Source organism: Hippoglossus hippoglossus, chromosome 20 (assembly GCF_009819705.1).
Source record: "Hippoglossus hippoglossus isolate fHipHip1 chromosome 20, fHipHip1.pri, whole genome shotgun sequence".
NCBI classification, from domain to species: domain Eukaryota; kingdom Metazoa; phylum Chordata; class Actinopteri; order Pleuronectiformes; family Pleuronectidae; genus Hippoglossus; species Hippoglossus hippoglossus.
In genome coordinates, this window is record NC_047170.1 from 8952645 (window position 1) to 8967644 (window position 15000).

At 46.9% G+C, this 15000-nt stretch overlaps 1 protein-coding gene across 5 annotated transcripts in view; it reads left to right on the plus strand.

Annotated features, from left to right (window-relative positions):
• zfhx4 (zinc finger homeobox 4) overlaps positions 1 to 15000 on the plus strand; it is an 86860-nt gene that overhangs the window by 34462 nt on the left and 37398 nt on the right. For all 5 annotated transcript variants that reach the window (XM_034573043.1, XM_034573042.1, XM_034573046.1 and 2 more), the window contains exon 6: positions 12458 to 12692. In XM_034573043.1, coding sequence (XP_034428934.1) covers positions 12458 to 12692 — 235 coding nt within the window. The remainder of the gene's footprint in view (positions 1 to 12457; positions 12693 to 15000) is intronic.

Genomic DNA, 15000 nt, shown 5'->3' on the forward strand with positions numbered 1-15000 from the left:
GGAATAAGCGGACATCAGCGATTTGCTGGTTTTTGGAGAGGAACGGCAGGGAATCTGATTGGTCCCTTGTTCGGTTTTAATGAGAATACTTCCACACGGGGTGCTTTTCCAGTTAGTTGCAAATGAAACATGTGTATCGAGCCTCGCTTTAGTATTATCACAGCTGTCAAACGTTGTAAATGACAAAATGGAATATGTCTTAACGTTTGTCTGTGAGCGGCCTGTGAAGTTAAGTCTGCGTTAAACGGCGTTGAAGAACGGCGTGTCCGTAGCTGGCCGAGCTCGTGTTTAGCTTAGCATCGAACGTGATGATGTATGGCTTCGTTATGATTTTTAATAACAAACACTGGCCTTAATACACATGGAGACGGGAGTAAATCTGTCAGTGCCATTCTGTCAGTGCTGCAGGGCTAAATAGGGGGTTGAGTTTGTAGCGAGCATGTGTGTGTGTGTGTGTGTGTCCACAGAGCTTTGAGGTTGAGAACTGGGCTGTGCTTGCCCCTGGGTCATTAGGAGTTGAGAATGTTCATGGTCAATGTGGCATGGTCAAGGACCACACACACGCACACACAAACACACACACGTATACACAATGTGTCTCACAGGCCGCGCGGCACCTGTTTCTCAGATGGCTGTCTGAATAAATCTTAAACTGTCTTCAGCCACATCCACCCCACCCCTGTCTGTCTGTTCCGCTTTCCATCATAATTCAAGCAGAAATGGACGTCCGGGGTCCACTGGACATTTCCATATCTCTGTTTTTCTTTTCTTTTTTTGTATTAGTATTATTTTCCCCCTTCCTTCCCTTTCCTTCCCCTCCCCACTCCTCTTTGAACTCCTAGTCTCATAAAATGCTAAACTTTTTATGATAGCGATGGAGCAGAGATGACATTTAGATGGAGGCTTTTTGTTAGTGGGACACACAAAGAAAAGGAACAGAGTGTTTCATTCCCCCGATGTCTTCCCGATGATGTCTCACACTCTTTCACTCCTTCTGTCCTATACCCACTGTCTTTGTTTAGTCTCTGACTCTCTCTTTCTCTTATCCTCTCTCTCGGTCTCTCCCTCAGTCTCTCTCTCTCTCTCTTTCTGCCATTTCCCCTGGGGAGCCACAGATAGGCCATCTCATTACCCATGATCCTCGTGGTAACACCGTGGCAGAGAATCGAGGGGTGGGTGGGTGCGGTGGTGGTGGGGTTAAAGTGACGGGAGGAGGGAGGGATGGAAGTAAAAGAAGAAAAGAAGGAGAGGAGGAGAGGAGACTGGATTTCTTGATGCATCAGAGGAAGTCCTCTCTTTTCTAATTTTCATCGTCTCCTTTGTATTTTTCTTTCTTTCTTTTTTTTTCTTCTCCATCAACCAAGAGACGTTATGTTTTTTTCTTTCAATCTTCCACCCCCCTCGCTCCCTCCCTCGCTCCCTCACATTTTATTCTCCTCCATCTCCTGCAGATGGAGAGGGCTATGCTTATGCATCTGTGATATTAAGTCTGCCGCTGTGCCTTGGCTATTAGCAAGGGTCAACCCTGCCCACTCTCATTTGAAAATCAAATGGCCCTATATATATGCAGCCCAAATTATTGGACTGTCATTTGGACTTGTGTGATGGGAAAATGGACAGGAGATTGACTCCAATAGATTTGCATAAAAAGCCATTGTGCTGGTCGCCCGGAATAGAAAAATAAGAGAGTGGATCTACTTCGAATGCACGGCGCCAGTTTATGAGACGCTCACCTTGAAATGCATATGTGCGCACAGAGGTATAGCATTACATACATTCACAGGCGACATGCACACGCACGTTCTCACACTCGCGCCCACAGTAACTGCACATGTGATCAGGTTACCGTTTTCCACATGAGCCCGTGTCCGCTCGTTTGCGACCCGGGCCTCTTCGTAGCCGCGTCTTTGTCTCCGTACTCCGCAGACACATATTCTTCAGAGAGGGACGTTCGGAGACACTTCGCACAAGATGCTACCTGACTGCGAGATACAGATTCTCATGTTCTGTCATGGAGACGAATGAATGCCGCCAAGAGTTCACTTCGATGTTTGTGCCAGAGAAGGTTGTCAGTCTGTCTCTCTTTTCATTTTTCACTTCTACAAGTTGCTCTCTCTCTCTCTCTCTCTCTCTCTCTCTCTCTCTCTCTCTCTCTCTCTCTCTCTCTCCACTCTTTCCACTCTTTCTACTCTTTCTCTCTAGGAGGCAAAAAGACGGCAGTTAGTAGATTATTCAAATCGTCTCCTCTTTCACCTGCGTGCAGATTACAATGGAAATCTTTCAGAGGTCTGGGGAAACGGGGGACGGAGGGTAGCGACTAATGAAAGCATAAAAGCAACTGTGTGCTTCTGTGTGTGTGTGTGTGTGTTTGTGTCTTGCTGTTGCTTTGTGTGTGTGTGACAGAGAATGGACAGACTTCCCCACCCTCCCCTTTCTTCCTAATAATCCTCATAGATATTAATAAGAGTTTCGCCCATTCTTCCTCCAACGCCTTAACCAGATGGTCGGCATAGCATTAGCGTATGTGTGTGTGTGAGTGTCCAGCTTTGGTCCAACTCCTGACTGACACTCATATGTGATGTTTAATTACCCTAGCCAGCCTCCCCCCTCTCCCCCTCTCCATATACCTCTCGACTGTCCGGTGAATTAGTTAAGGGACTGAAACAGACTGTCGCTCCCTTTTTCTCCCCCCTTTAGCAAGGTGTGTTTTTTTTTTTTACTGTGTGTAAGACATAGACACACAGACACTGCTGGTTTTCTCATATTAATAGCCAGATGTGATCCTCTTCATAATCACCTCCCACCCCTTTTCTGGGCTGTGGGTTATTTGGGCCGGGCCTGGGCCAAGCCATTTGTCCATGTGCAGGGGACTGTGAAGCAGATCGGGGCTGACAGGTATGGGAACGATAGCAGAAAGGAGGGGAGTGTGTGGAGTGGAGTGGAGGAGGGGGTCAGTGTCTTCCAGACCCCCACAAGGAAGGGGAACATCCCTGGGAAGTGGGAACAAAGGAACAAGCAGGAGTTTGTCTTTTTTTTGGTCTTTTTCTCCCCCCTCGGCTCACGTGAGCCCTCCACTCACACTTGTTATATTTCTATACCTTCCCAAATACACGCTTCTCTCCTCCTCCTCCTCCTCCCCGTCCCCTTATTTCCTCTCGCTCCTTGATCATCTCGTCGAGACAAAGATACAAAGAGTTTTCAAACACACCAAAAACAAAGTAATAATCAAGAAGGCGCATGATCTCAGATATGATCTCTGTGGGCGCGTCGCCTCCACTTTTGAAGCCTTGATTTGATCAGAGCCACCTCAGACGGATCACACGGCGGCAGAATCAGATAAATATCGTTGTGTAAGTTCATTAGCTTTACTTTTGAAATCACCTGACATTAAAACGCCTAATTTGTACGAAGGCTGTCAAAAGTCTTTTATAGCGCGCACGCGTGTCAGTTAGGGACAAAGTTATAAGTAGGTTCTCATTTCTTGAAATAGTCTGAAATGTTACGTCAGCGCTAGAATGGTATTTAGATAGCACAACCACGCTTCCCCCCCCCCCTCTCATGAATCTATCAGGATATTGATATGGACAAAGTTGAGCTGAAATACTCCTCAACGCCTTTCCAAATCAATAATCAATCGATTGGAGGTAATTGTGCCTTCCTTGGAACAGTCCCAAGTCTCTCTCTCTCTCTCTCTCTCTTCCTCACACTCTCTCCGTCATTATCAGCATGTGGCTCAGTATTCGGCATTTCAGCATTCCAGCTGTAATTGATTTTAACCATTAGGTGCTCAGTGAATAGATAAGTAGTGGGAGATATTCGATTATACGGTGAACGAGAGAGAGAGAGAGAGGAGGGAAGGACGGAGGGAGAGGGATGGAGGGATGGAGGGATGTTGTTGGGAGAGCTGGGAGAGACGGAGGAGCTGACCTGTCCCGCTGTCTATCCGTCTCTACCACTGGCCTTCCAACCTCGCAGCGGCACAATACTGCTGACCTCCTGCGAGTTCAAGCAGCTTAGTTTCTGTGAGGTAATCCTTAATGCTTTGAAATAGACCTGATAGAAAGCCCACTTACTTGTTCGGGATTAATGTGGGTTGGGTGGGGAGGGGATCGGGGGAGGGGGGATCCTGGAGTTTTCAGCACATTTAGTTAAATTAACCCGTTGGGAAACGCCGCGATTTAACGTTAATCGTGGACTTAGAACTTGCTGCGGGGGACGAGGACGAGGCTGTTTTATTTTTTTTAAAGCGTGTTCCGGTGCCATCGGCAGATAGACGGAAGACTTGCGTTGAACATCCCCTGTATAAAAGCCGCCGCCACGCATTAACGCCGCCTCCCCCTGTTGTTTATGTTTAGATTTACTTTGCTGGTGGCCAAAAGCAGGATTATTCCTTTCAGCGGTTGCCCATCCCCTACAGAGGAGGCCATTTTGAATCTTAGTACAGCCGGGGGGGTGGTATTGCCGTCCCACTGTTTCCTGAAGATATAAGTCTGATTTTCCCTCTTTTTCTTAACTCCGTGCTTTCTCCTCTTTTCCTTTTTCTGCCAGGAGTGTAGCTTCGGACTAGGGGTAGATGGGAGGGAGGGGAGGGGAGGGGGGGGAACAAAGGCAAACATTTGAGTAATCTTCAAAGAGCTCATTGGTATGTTGAGTGGACGCTGGTATGCGGACCGCGGCTGAGGCTTTTTCAGAGGAAAACAATGTTCTTCCTTTAGACGGCCTGCGCAAACACTACCAGCCGAGGCAACTCTGCACCGGAGCTGCCACCGCTATCAGCTAAACAACCCCCCCACCCCACCCACCCACGTCTCATGCAGAAAATGTTGGGGTCCTGCGTGTTGCCGGAACTGAACAATCCCAGGTTGTTTTTTCGTTTGACACCGGCGACCAAGACTTAATGTGACGTGTCCCAAAAACTGTTATCTGTGTGTGTGTGTGTGCGCTGTGATTCACAACCAACTGTTTGAGTTGTGATATGGAGAGGTGAGAGACAGACAGAAAGAGAGACGCACAAACCCAAAAACCTTGCGCCCCTCTATCAAGAAAATAGGGAGGGGATTAAGTGTGCCATCTTGTAGGTCAACTGCGAGGCATTTGATTTCCTGTGGCAATATGCAAAACGGCGCAGCTGAAGAGGCGCTTTCATTATGCACTGCCTGGCAGAGGTACCACTCCAACGTACACACAAACACTTACGCACACAACAAGCCACATTGTTCGATCGCTTCCTGAGTATAAGGCCTCAACCTCATCTTTTGTTCCGTCGAGTGTGGGTTCTGTAATGTTGGACAGTATTATATAGTGATTAAGGTGAGGTATAGATAAATGTATGCACCACTGAAGAAAAACGGCAGCGGGACGCAGCTCTTGAAAGAAAGAAGCAGTCTGCCATTTTGTGACAGTTTCAAAATGAACTCCCTTTGTCCAGTAATCACCAGCCATTTTCTCACGAGGATCCACCCCAGGGATAATTTCTCCCATTTCACTGTCATTAGCAGGGCCTGGTATTAGGCTTGTGTTTTGTTCCCTGTACCTTTTGTTTTGCTCTAAGTGAAACCATGCGACAGGGTAGGGGCTAACTGGAAAACAATACTCCCCTTCACAGGCTCAGGAATGTGTAATTAGTGATTTGAACCCGACTATGCTTGTCTAGCTTCTTCCCTATCATTCTCTCCCTCTCTTTCCGTCTCTTGTTCTTTTGTTCTCTCTTGTCAGAGTCTCTTTTCGCCTCTCCAGCTATCAGTTAGTTCCTCTCACTGTAAGTTTCTGTCGTTCCTTTTGTCTAACTCTCGCTAATAGACATTTTCTTCATTACGAACAGAGCAAGGAAGAAAAACAAACTTGGCAAAAATCGCTTCTCCTTCCAGGCACCAAAATAATTTTCCCTTTCAGTTTTAGTTCAATATAACAACATCGCTGCAGTGCAAACCTCTTTGATGGCACCAGCCAACAAGCTCCAGACCGCTTTTATATTTCAGTTTTTCTCTTTCTCTCCTGTCGATTAGGCCTTGCCTTGATTTCCCCAAAAGCATCTTTGCACATTGGGAAAAAATGGAAAATGATGAACCCTACCCAAAAGCATGTTAGCATTACAAGACTATCCCCCCCCTTTGCAAAGCACTGGAAAAAAAAGATGAATCCCACAAGTATGTTCGCATTTCGGTGATCTTGAGCACAGCATTTTATGATTTGTCTCATGGTGAGTCGATGGAAAAGATAACCTCAGCGGCAAGATGGTTTAAGGAAATGGGGAGGTCTGGTCAGTCTCACCTGGCGGCGATGGAGACAAGCGGGGGCTTTTAGCCCCTAATGGTCTAAGGTCAGGATGGCTAATAGGGAGTAAGTGGCTGAGCCATGCTGTCTAAATCTAATGCTAATGTAAATACTGATCCATTTTCATGGGGGGTGGAGGTGAACTGGCTTTCAAGACAGCTAACACACATACACACATGCACCGATAAGTCGGTAAGATTTGTTCTGGTGTCTCTGTCTCCTTGAATCTGTTATTCCCTGCTGCTGGGTCAGTAAATAAAATATTTGGCCACCATTCCCAGAAACGCAGGAAAGGTAGTCCTCCATGTTCTTTGGCTAAAACCAGAAGAAATACACCATGTTGTAAATCAGCAGGGTTGTTTTCTTCCTTGTTTCTTTGCGCTGGTATGCATAACTCATCATTGTGTGTGTGTGTGTGTGTGTGTGTGTGTGTGTGTGTGTGTGTGTGTGTGTGTGTGTGTGTGTGTGTGTGTGTGTGTGTGTGTGTGTGTGTGTGTTTGTGAGGGAAGTGTGTGCCTGGGCAGAATAGAGAGTAAGAGATCGAGAGACCAAACTGATTTTTTTCAAGAGGGGGGCCACGGGTCAGGAAGCGTTGAACTTCAAGTTGACCTTTGCCCCATACGTCAGACAAACTTACGTCAGTGGTACAAATATGTGTGTGTGTGTGCACATTTGTGTGTCTGTGTGTAGGAGTCAGGAAAATGGAAGGCAGGACTATTACTGTAACTGGACTTTATTTAGATGATTTTTCCAAGCTCTCACAAAGCCCCATCACTATTACCTCCTTTTTTTTTTTAGACTGCTGACAAATAAAAAAGAGGAATAGAGAAGAAACAGGGAGAAAAAAAGAGGCGAAGAACAAGTTGACGGGAGAAAGAGAGAAAGTAGAGAGAGGCGGCAGAAAGCTAGTATAAAAGACTCATTGTGATAATTCATTTATTTGGCTTGGCGGCCATTATGCGATGGATGCTTATTATTATTGGGTGACCTGAGCTAAGTTCGCCCACAGGCCCTGCACCTCATGGACAGGCCCCAGAGCTGTGATCACATGTGACTGCCAGCAGGCAGGGCCGAGAGAAACGGGAGAGGTAATTTATCTCGAGGAAATATTTTTCTTTGCATTTATGAAACTGAGAGCCTTGTAAAGAGAGGAAAGACGATCACGCGCGATGGATTTCGGGGGGGATTTCTTTTTCTGGGGTTGTTTTGTGTCTCCAGCATCTTTAGATCACACACATTGTGGCCTTGAGAAAAGTAGGAGACTTGCACAAGCGGGCTTTTTTTTTTTTTTCAGCAGACATTTTGACTTGTCATGGTAGGAAAAGCACAGGTGTTACTGTGGTTCAAGTGTCCCAGTTAGACAATAAGACAGTGTGACAGCGAGCCAGCATGCAAAATACCAGGGCCCTGGAACTGAAGCAGCTAAATGGAACTCAGCCATCATTCATTTTATAATTTACACCTGTGCTTTTCCTACTGTGACATGTCAAAATGTCTGCCGTGGAAATAAAATAAAACCCCGTCCTACTCTGTGTGTCTGTTTGTGCTCTGTGCACTCAGCAGTTTTTCTATGTCTATTTGCATATTTGTTTTTGTGCATGTGCAGCACCAACTCCGCTCCGTGCACACTATATATCCGCCGCTCTCTTCATCTGTGGCAGCACATATACCTGGGCCCTCAGCATCTCTTTTTCGACGGTGCACTCTGCCAGCGAAATCCATTGGCAGTGATCTTGCGTTACATCTATGTCTTGAGGGCTGAGCGGCGGTTAGCAGTAACATGTGTTAGGGAGGTGGTAGCACTGATGGAATTCTACACTTGGCAGCCTTCCAGGCAGCGATGGTATGTGTTTAAAATACTTTCAAGGAACAAAACATGCTTTTGTTGCTCACCGGGCCAAGTGGGGCTGGTTTTGTCTCCGATGGCACCCAGGGGCCCGGGGGATAGCACCGGAAGCTGGTGACGTTCCAAAACAAAAAAGAAGAAGGTATTCCCGACAACAATGCTCTCTGCTTCCTCTAAAAAAAAAAAACACTGATGAAAGCAGATAAAGAGGTTTCTCCTTTCTGCGGTGTGTGGGGTGCACATTTGTATGTATGCACATACTCTCAGTGGACACAAACAGGAACATACTGATTCTTTAAGTGTATAAAACGCGTACACACACGCCCCGACACACACACTGGTTGTTAAAGGCATAGCTGCAGTGGCGGAGGGTTCTTATTTTCAGTACATGTTCATTAGCTGCCTGGTTTTTTCGCTTAATGACAGGAAAGAGTCATGTTTGCACTGAATACCCTAATTTGTCATTTGGTTTATGGAGGAAAACACGACCCCGCTGCTTTGCTCCTGCTTTCGAAATATTGTTGTCCTTTTACCGGCGCACAGGCACAGTCTCAGTCGCAAGAATGATTGAAATTATAGACAGACACAAAAGCACACTTGTGAGGTAAGATGAAAGAAAATGTGGAGTCAAAATTACCGATGCAAAAAACACACACGTATACAGCAAGAAGAAGAAAACATTGAAATTATACCCACACCCACCCGTGCATACACACACACACACACACACACACATCCACGCTTGCTTTCACGTTCATGTACATGCGGCGAAAGATAAAAGAAGTTGTGAGAAGATGTCTTTCGCCTCGCCTTATTAAGAATTCAGTTAATGAGGCAGCTTTGTCACCACAGATAGAACAAATGAATGTGAGACAGCAGTGTTGCTTTATTCCCCACAAACCCGGGGAGCGAGCGGAGGGGAGGATGTGCGCGTTTGTGTTTACGGGTGTGTGAGAAAGGTGTTTTGTAAACATCTCATTCTGCATAATGAATGCAGTCCTCTGTCATCCTCAACACCCCCCCCCCCCCCCCCCCCACACACACACACACACACACACACACACACATGCCCACAAACACAACAACAGCAGCAGCAGCAGGAAACAGCTACACAAGGGAGCTCCCCTTACCTGTCAAACTGACTCTCCTCCCCTCTCCTCGGTACAAGTCCCAGTGTGTGTGTGTGTGTGTGTGTGTTTGACAGGTAAACAGGAAGTCCTCACTGTCGTAATTTGCATGCCATGTGTTGGGGTGGGTGTGTATGCACCTCCCACACCATCCAGGGACGTCTGTGCCATGTTTAGGTCCACCCAGGGAGCGCTCTTTAGTTGATTTTGATTGGCCCACAGGGAGCGTTAGCTTATTTGGTTGTTTGCCAAACACTAATCCCTAACAATTAACCACCAGGCACTCTGGAGAGGTGCCATATTGACAGGGATGTGCCCCCCCCCCCCCCCCCCCCCCCCCCCCCAACCCTCATTCTGTAAGCACGCAGACACTCATATGACACAAACGTATGTGTGGCGCATATACACGCACACAAATCAGCAGAGGCATAAATTACATGCACATTTCGAGCAGACACACACAGGCGCAAACCCAGGAGCAGGAACAGTGTGTTTGTGTGTTTGAATATGCATTACACAGCCCACGCCTGGCAGGAGTCAAAGTGCTCCTTTAAAAGTTCATAAATCATGGATGTTCTGGCCTGTGATCACCAGACCGCCTGCATTTCAGGCCTGCGGAGTGCCAGAGAGCGACAGACAGCCTCTAGTTTAGGTCTTAAACAAACCCTCTGGAATGTGCTGATGGGGGGAGAATTAATATTAGGTCTAAACCTATCTGGCAGCCCGTTTCAACCCCAAGTATATCATTCTAGCTGCTCTTAGCTGAAGCCTCATATCATAAAAACAAATAGAATCTCCTAAGTTGAGACATTAAAGGATGTGTGTTTTAGTCCACCAGTGATTAAGATGATTTTTTAAAGATTTTGATCCAATTTAATTACCTTAATGTCCATTAGGATTCACTGGAAACTGTCTGTGATGGTGTTTCGTTACGAAAACATGTTTTTGCCACATTTCCAGTGAGCTTTTCTTCTGCAGTCGATGCAGCACAGAAGGTTGTAGCTGAAGTGAAGAAAGGCCTTGTTTGATTACTAGTTTTTCATTCATTTCTAAGGACTCTTAGAAGGCGTAGGGAGTCCAGACACATGAAAAAAAAACTAATCCCATACAGCAGTAAAAAATATACTTGTTTTTTACATTAGATGATTGATAGCCGAACAAATAACTCTGGGGGTGTTTGTAAGTTTGGTATAGGGGATTTTGTCTATGGTGTATACAGCATATGGCATCTTTATTGAAGGACATTGTGAAAGATTATTGGAAACATTTCAAACCCCTATTGTATGAAAAGTATGAAGGAAAATCAAAATTCACAAAAGTTTACATTTGAATGAAAAGTCGCAAACTCAAGCCGTATTGTGTTTACATGTTTGTGTGCACGGAGCGCATGTTTGCTTCCACGGGCACACGTGTGTGTGTGGTTTCCACGGTAAGGGAAGGAGAGGAAGAAAGAAAAGCAGCAAAGAGAGAGAGAGAGAGAGAGAAGGAGCGAGGGAGGCCTCCTTTCACAGAGAAACAAAGATAGCTGTAATTAATGGCCCTGAGCCCCGGACTAGGCAAGCTTTCTTCTGACAACTCTGACTTAATTAAAACTTAAGACTTCTGAAAGGGCCTCTGACTGTGAGGGGACGTCCCACCGTCTCGTGAGAAAACCCTCGTAAGGTTTCCGACAAAAGAAGGAGAGAGGGAGAGACGGGGGAGAAAAGATGTGTTAGCGGCTGTAGCTATGTTGCTAATCCCTGTTTGTCAAAGGAGGAAGAGGGAGAAGGGGATGGGGGGGGGGGGGGGGATAAGAACTCACACACCTGCAGCTAACTGTGCAACCCCCCCCCCCAAGCACACACACTTTTCCGATCCCTCTCTTCCTGCTCCATATAACATGATGCAACTGCTCAGGAGAAAATATCACCTTGCTAAATTTCATGTGCTTCAGGAATGAAACATCTTCCTATAGGAGCCATGAGAGACAATGTAGAGTTAGCACGCACACACACACACACACACACACACACACACACACACACACACACACACACACACACACACACACACACACACACACTCACACACATGCACGCACACCATTTTGTATATTAATTCATGCTCGGAACCCTGCACCTGTTTCTCACATGGCCGTATGAATAAATCTTAACAAAGCATAAACTAACCTCGGTGAGCCACCTCTGTGTCTCTGTCCTTTTGCCTCGCTCGCTTTTTCCTCCCTGTGTCTTTCTCTCTCTCCCTCTCTGCCTCCCTCCCTCCCTCCTCTCCCTTCACAGAGGATCAGATAATAAAAGCTTGGCCTGGTCTTTTGTTTTTGTGCATTGTTCATTAGCCCGGCAGCAACAACAGAGGCACACTTGATATGCTTGGCTTGACTGGGTGTATGGGAGTAGGGCAAGGTGGGATGAGGGGAGGGGGGGGAGGCGGTGGCGGTGTGGGTGCGCGTGTGTGTATGCGCACACGCACGGGGCAGGGCGAGAGGTAGGGGGTAGCTTTGCATGGCTGCAATGCCATTAAAGAGGCAACTGGAAATTAAGGGCTTGCAACTGACAGCACACCATTGAATGAAAAATCCCCGCAGCTGCCAACAAAGAGGCGGGGAGGGGGGGGGGAAGCCGGACAATGTGCACGTTAAAGACAAAAAAAAAAAAAAAAAGTGCTCGGAGCTCAACCCCTCGTCTGACTTTTTGTGTGTTTTTAATCCTCACGTCACCTTAAACGTATCCAGTTAATTTGCGGTGTGCGGCGTGTAGGGCCGAAACTAAACGCAACTACTTAAAGCTGCATCTGTTGCTGCATTAGTCGTGTTCCTTCTGTTTGAAATCCACAAGTTTGTCCAGGAGGATCTTTGCTTTAAGTCCGGCTGTTAGAGTTTCAGGAACCTGTCCTTCCTTTTCTAGCAAGCACATGTTATAGAAAATAAGGGCCAAGCGTTGCTGGCTTGTTTGAAGGTGGAGAATTTACTTTTTTTGGGGGGGGGGGGGCGTTGGATTTTTCGAAACCAAACTGAAAGTGGAGTTGAAGTAAGGACTTTACAGCCACAGAGCACAAAGGCCTACAAACAGGATTTTTCAGACCAAGCCTCACTTGTTATATTGAAATTGACCCAAATGTCTCGAACAGAAAGGTTTAGATAATTTACAGCAACGGCTTTACCATCTCTACAAGTGACCACCGTGTAACATCTGCTCTCTCCTCTGCTCCACAGCACTTGCAGAAGCTGGACGGCGCCTACAGCCCGGAGTTGTGCCTCTACTACTGCGCGCTGTGCGACTACTCCACGAAGGCCCGCCTCAACCTGGTGCAGCACAGCCGCTCGGCTCGCCACCAGCAGAACGAAGGACTGAGGAAACTCCAGCTGCACCAGCAAGGCCTGGGCGGGGACGACGATGGACTAAGCCTGCACGAGGTGTTCCATGTCAAGGAGTGCCTCTCCAGCCAAGGTCGGTGTTTCTTTAATCTGATCTGTCTGTTTGCTCGAGCTGTTGTGACTTGAGCTATTTTTGGGGCTTGTGTTAATGTTCCACATGTCCTTTTCTCTTTTTTTTTTGTCATCTGACTTTTTTTGCTTGTGTTTCTGTTTGAAAAAAAATTCTGTTCACTGCTAAACGTTGTTGTCAGTTATATAGCGGTCACTTTTTCTTGATTTGAAGTCAGAGCCATCTTTTCCTTCACTCCTCCCATCTCTTCCCCCTGTTTTTCTTGCACCACTCCCTCGTCACTCTGTCAAACCTCACCCCCTCCCTATCTCTCCCTCCCTCCCTCCCTTCCTCCCTCCTTTGGCCTTCACATCCAGATCACGTCTTTCGATACAGGCCCGTCCATTCCTCCTAATCTCTCCAAAATGAGCATACTGTTCCTATTAGGCTGCCGCGTTTATATCTGCAACACACACACACACACACACACTAACTCTAACACACACACACACACACACACTGTCCCGTGCACAGGAACATCCCAGGCAGGCAGGCAGTCAGCTTATGAAATTTCACCTTGGGAGGATCTCATAGTCAAAAGGCCTGTACACACATGTTACTCTGACTCTCGCACACACACACATGCACTTACACACATGTATGCTACGGCTACACAGTCTCTCCCTGGAGTGAGCTTTCATTTCCTTTCTCATGACCAAAGCAATTTGGCTTTCATTTAAGAGTCTCCGTCCTGCCAGCAGCTAATAAGTGTAACAGAACTGTAAAACATTCAGAGAGACAAAAAAAAGGAAAAAAGATTAATCGTTTTTCTTTGAGTGGGGGGTGCATGGTTGGTGGAGGGGGTTGCAGGGCGTTAGGGGAGGGGGCCGCGCTGTAATTTAAACCAGAAGACGGGGAGAGAGAGTCAGGGTCCATTATTTAGTCATCCCTATGTTAATGCTGCTGGGAGAAAATGAGTGCTTAACTTGTTTTTGCTTTGCTTGACCTGGAGGAGCGGGTGGTGGGGGTGGGGAGCGGTGGGAGGGTAACACATTTTGATTAGCATTCCGGCATAGCATTAGTCCATGCATCCATCTGTGTGTGTGTGTGTGTGTGTGTGTGTGTGTGTGTGTGTGTGTGTGTGTGTGTGTGTGTGTGTGTGTGTTTCTGCATGAATCCCTGCTCCCCAAAGTGTCCTGTTTATACTGTACATGTACTCCCAGAGCAGACGGGGGCCCGGCGCTCAGAAGCACATGTGAATCCAAAAGCACATGCACGCACACACACACACAGACACACACATGCACGAGCAGGAGACACACTCCCAATCCTGAAATGGAGACTGTTGCCGGTGTGCGTTTGGTTTTAATTACACATGGATCAAAGTTTCGGTGAGAATTGGGGTGCAGCAGAAGCAGAAGAAAAGCATGCTTAGATAAATCATTACCCACACACCCCTCACCCCCAGCCACACACACACCCACACACACTTTCCTCTCCTTCTCCTGCTCTCTTTTTGTGTCATCCCCTCTTCTTTTTGTTCCACTTATTCCATCTCCAACTCTATGCTGCTCATGTCCGAAACACAAGCCCAGCTCCTACCCTCTTTTATTTTTTCTTCTTTCTCTCAAACCAGTGAGCGCAACCAGGTTTTAAAACTGTCAAAAGCAATACTCACCCACCGCACCTATTCCAAATGTTCCACTCTTAAAAAAACACACCACGTTTGTTGCTCGGCCTCGTTTTTAAACCTCAGCTTTGATGCCACACGGGTGAGTTTCCATGAGGAAGCGAGCGCACAGCTAAAGTGGACGCTGGCGACGTCCGAAATGTTAATCCACTTTTTCTTTTTGGATGCCCTCCTTTTGCCCACGCTGTATAAAAACAGTATTCTTTCACAAGGTACGCGGTAAAAGTGTTCAAAGCCGTGTCCTTGCGGACCGTGCACGTTTGGCAGGTGGAGACGGAGAAACTCTGAAAGTGAATGTCGTAAACAGAGGTTGCAGTCCTGTTCTGTGGTCTGCACTCAGAAAGAAAGTGTTTTTTGTGTTTCAGAACACACAACAGCAACGCGCTATCATTGCGTGCTGGGTTGCGTTATTCGGAAGAAAGGCTATATTATAGCTGTTTTGGCCCCTATGTAGTGATAGATGATGTGAATGTTTTCACCGATGGAAAAAGGCTCCATAGTAGGCAACATTTGCAAGGCGGCGTTGGGTTTAAGGAGCCTCTGTTTGTGTGTGCGTGCGTGCATGTATGCGTGTGCTGTTAGTTTTCTGGGGCTGCAACTCCTGACTCGAGCACTTTCTGTTCATTAGAGACCGGTATGAAA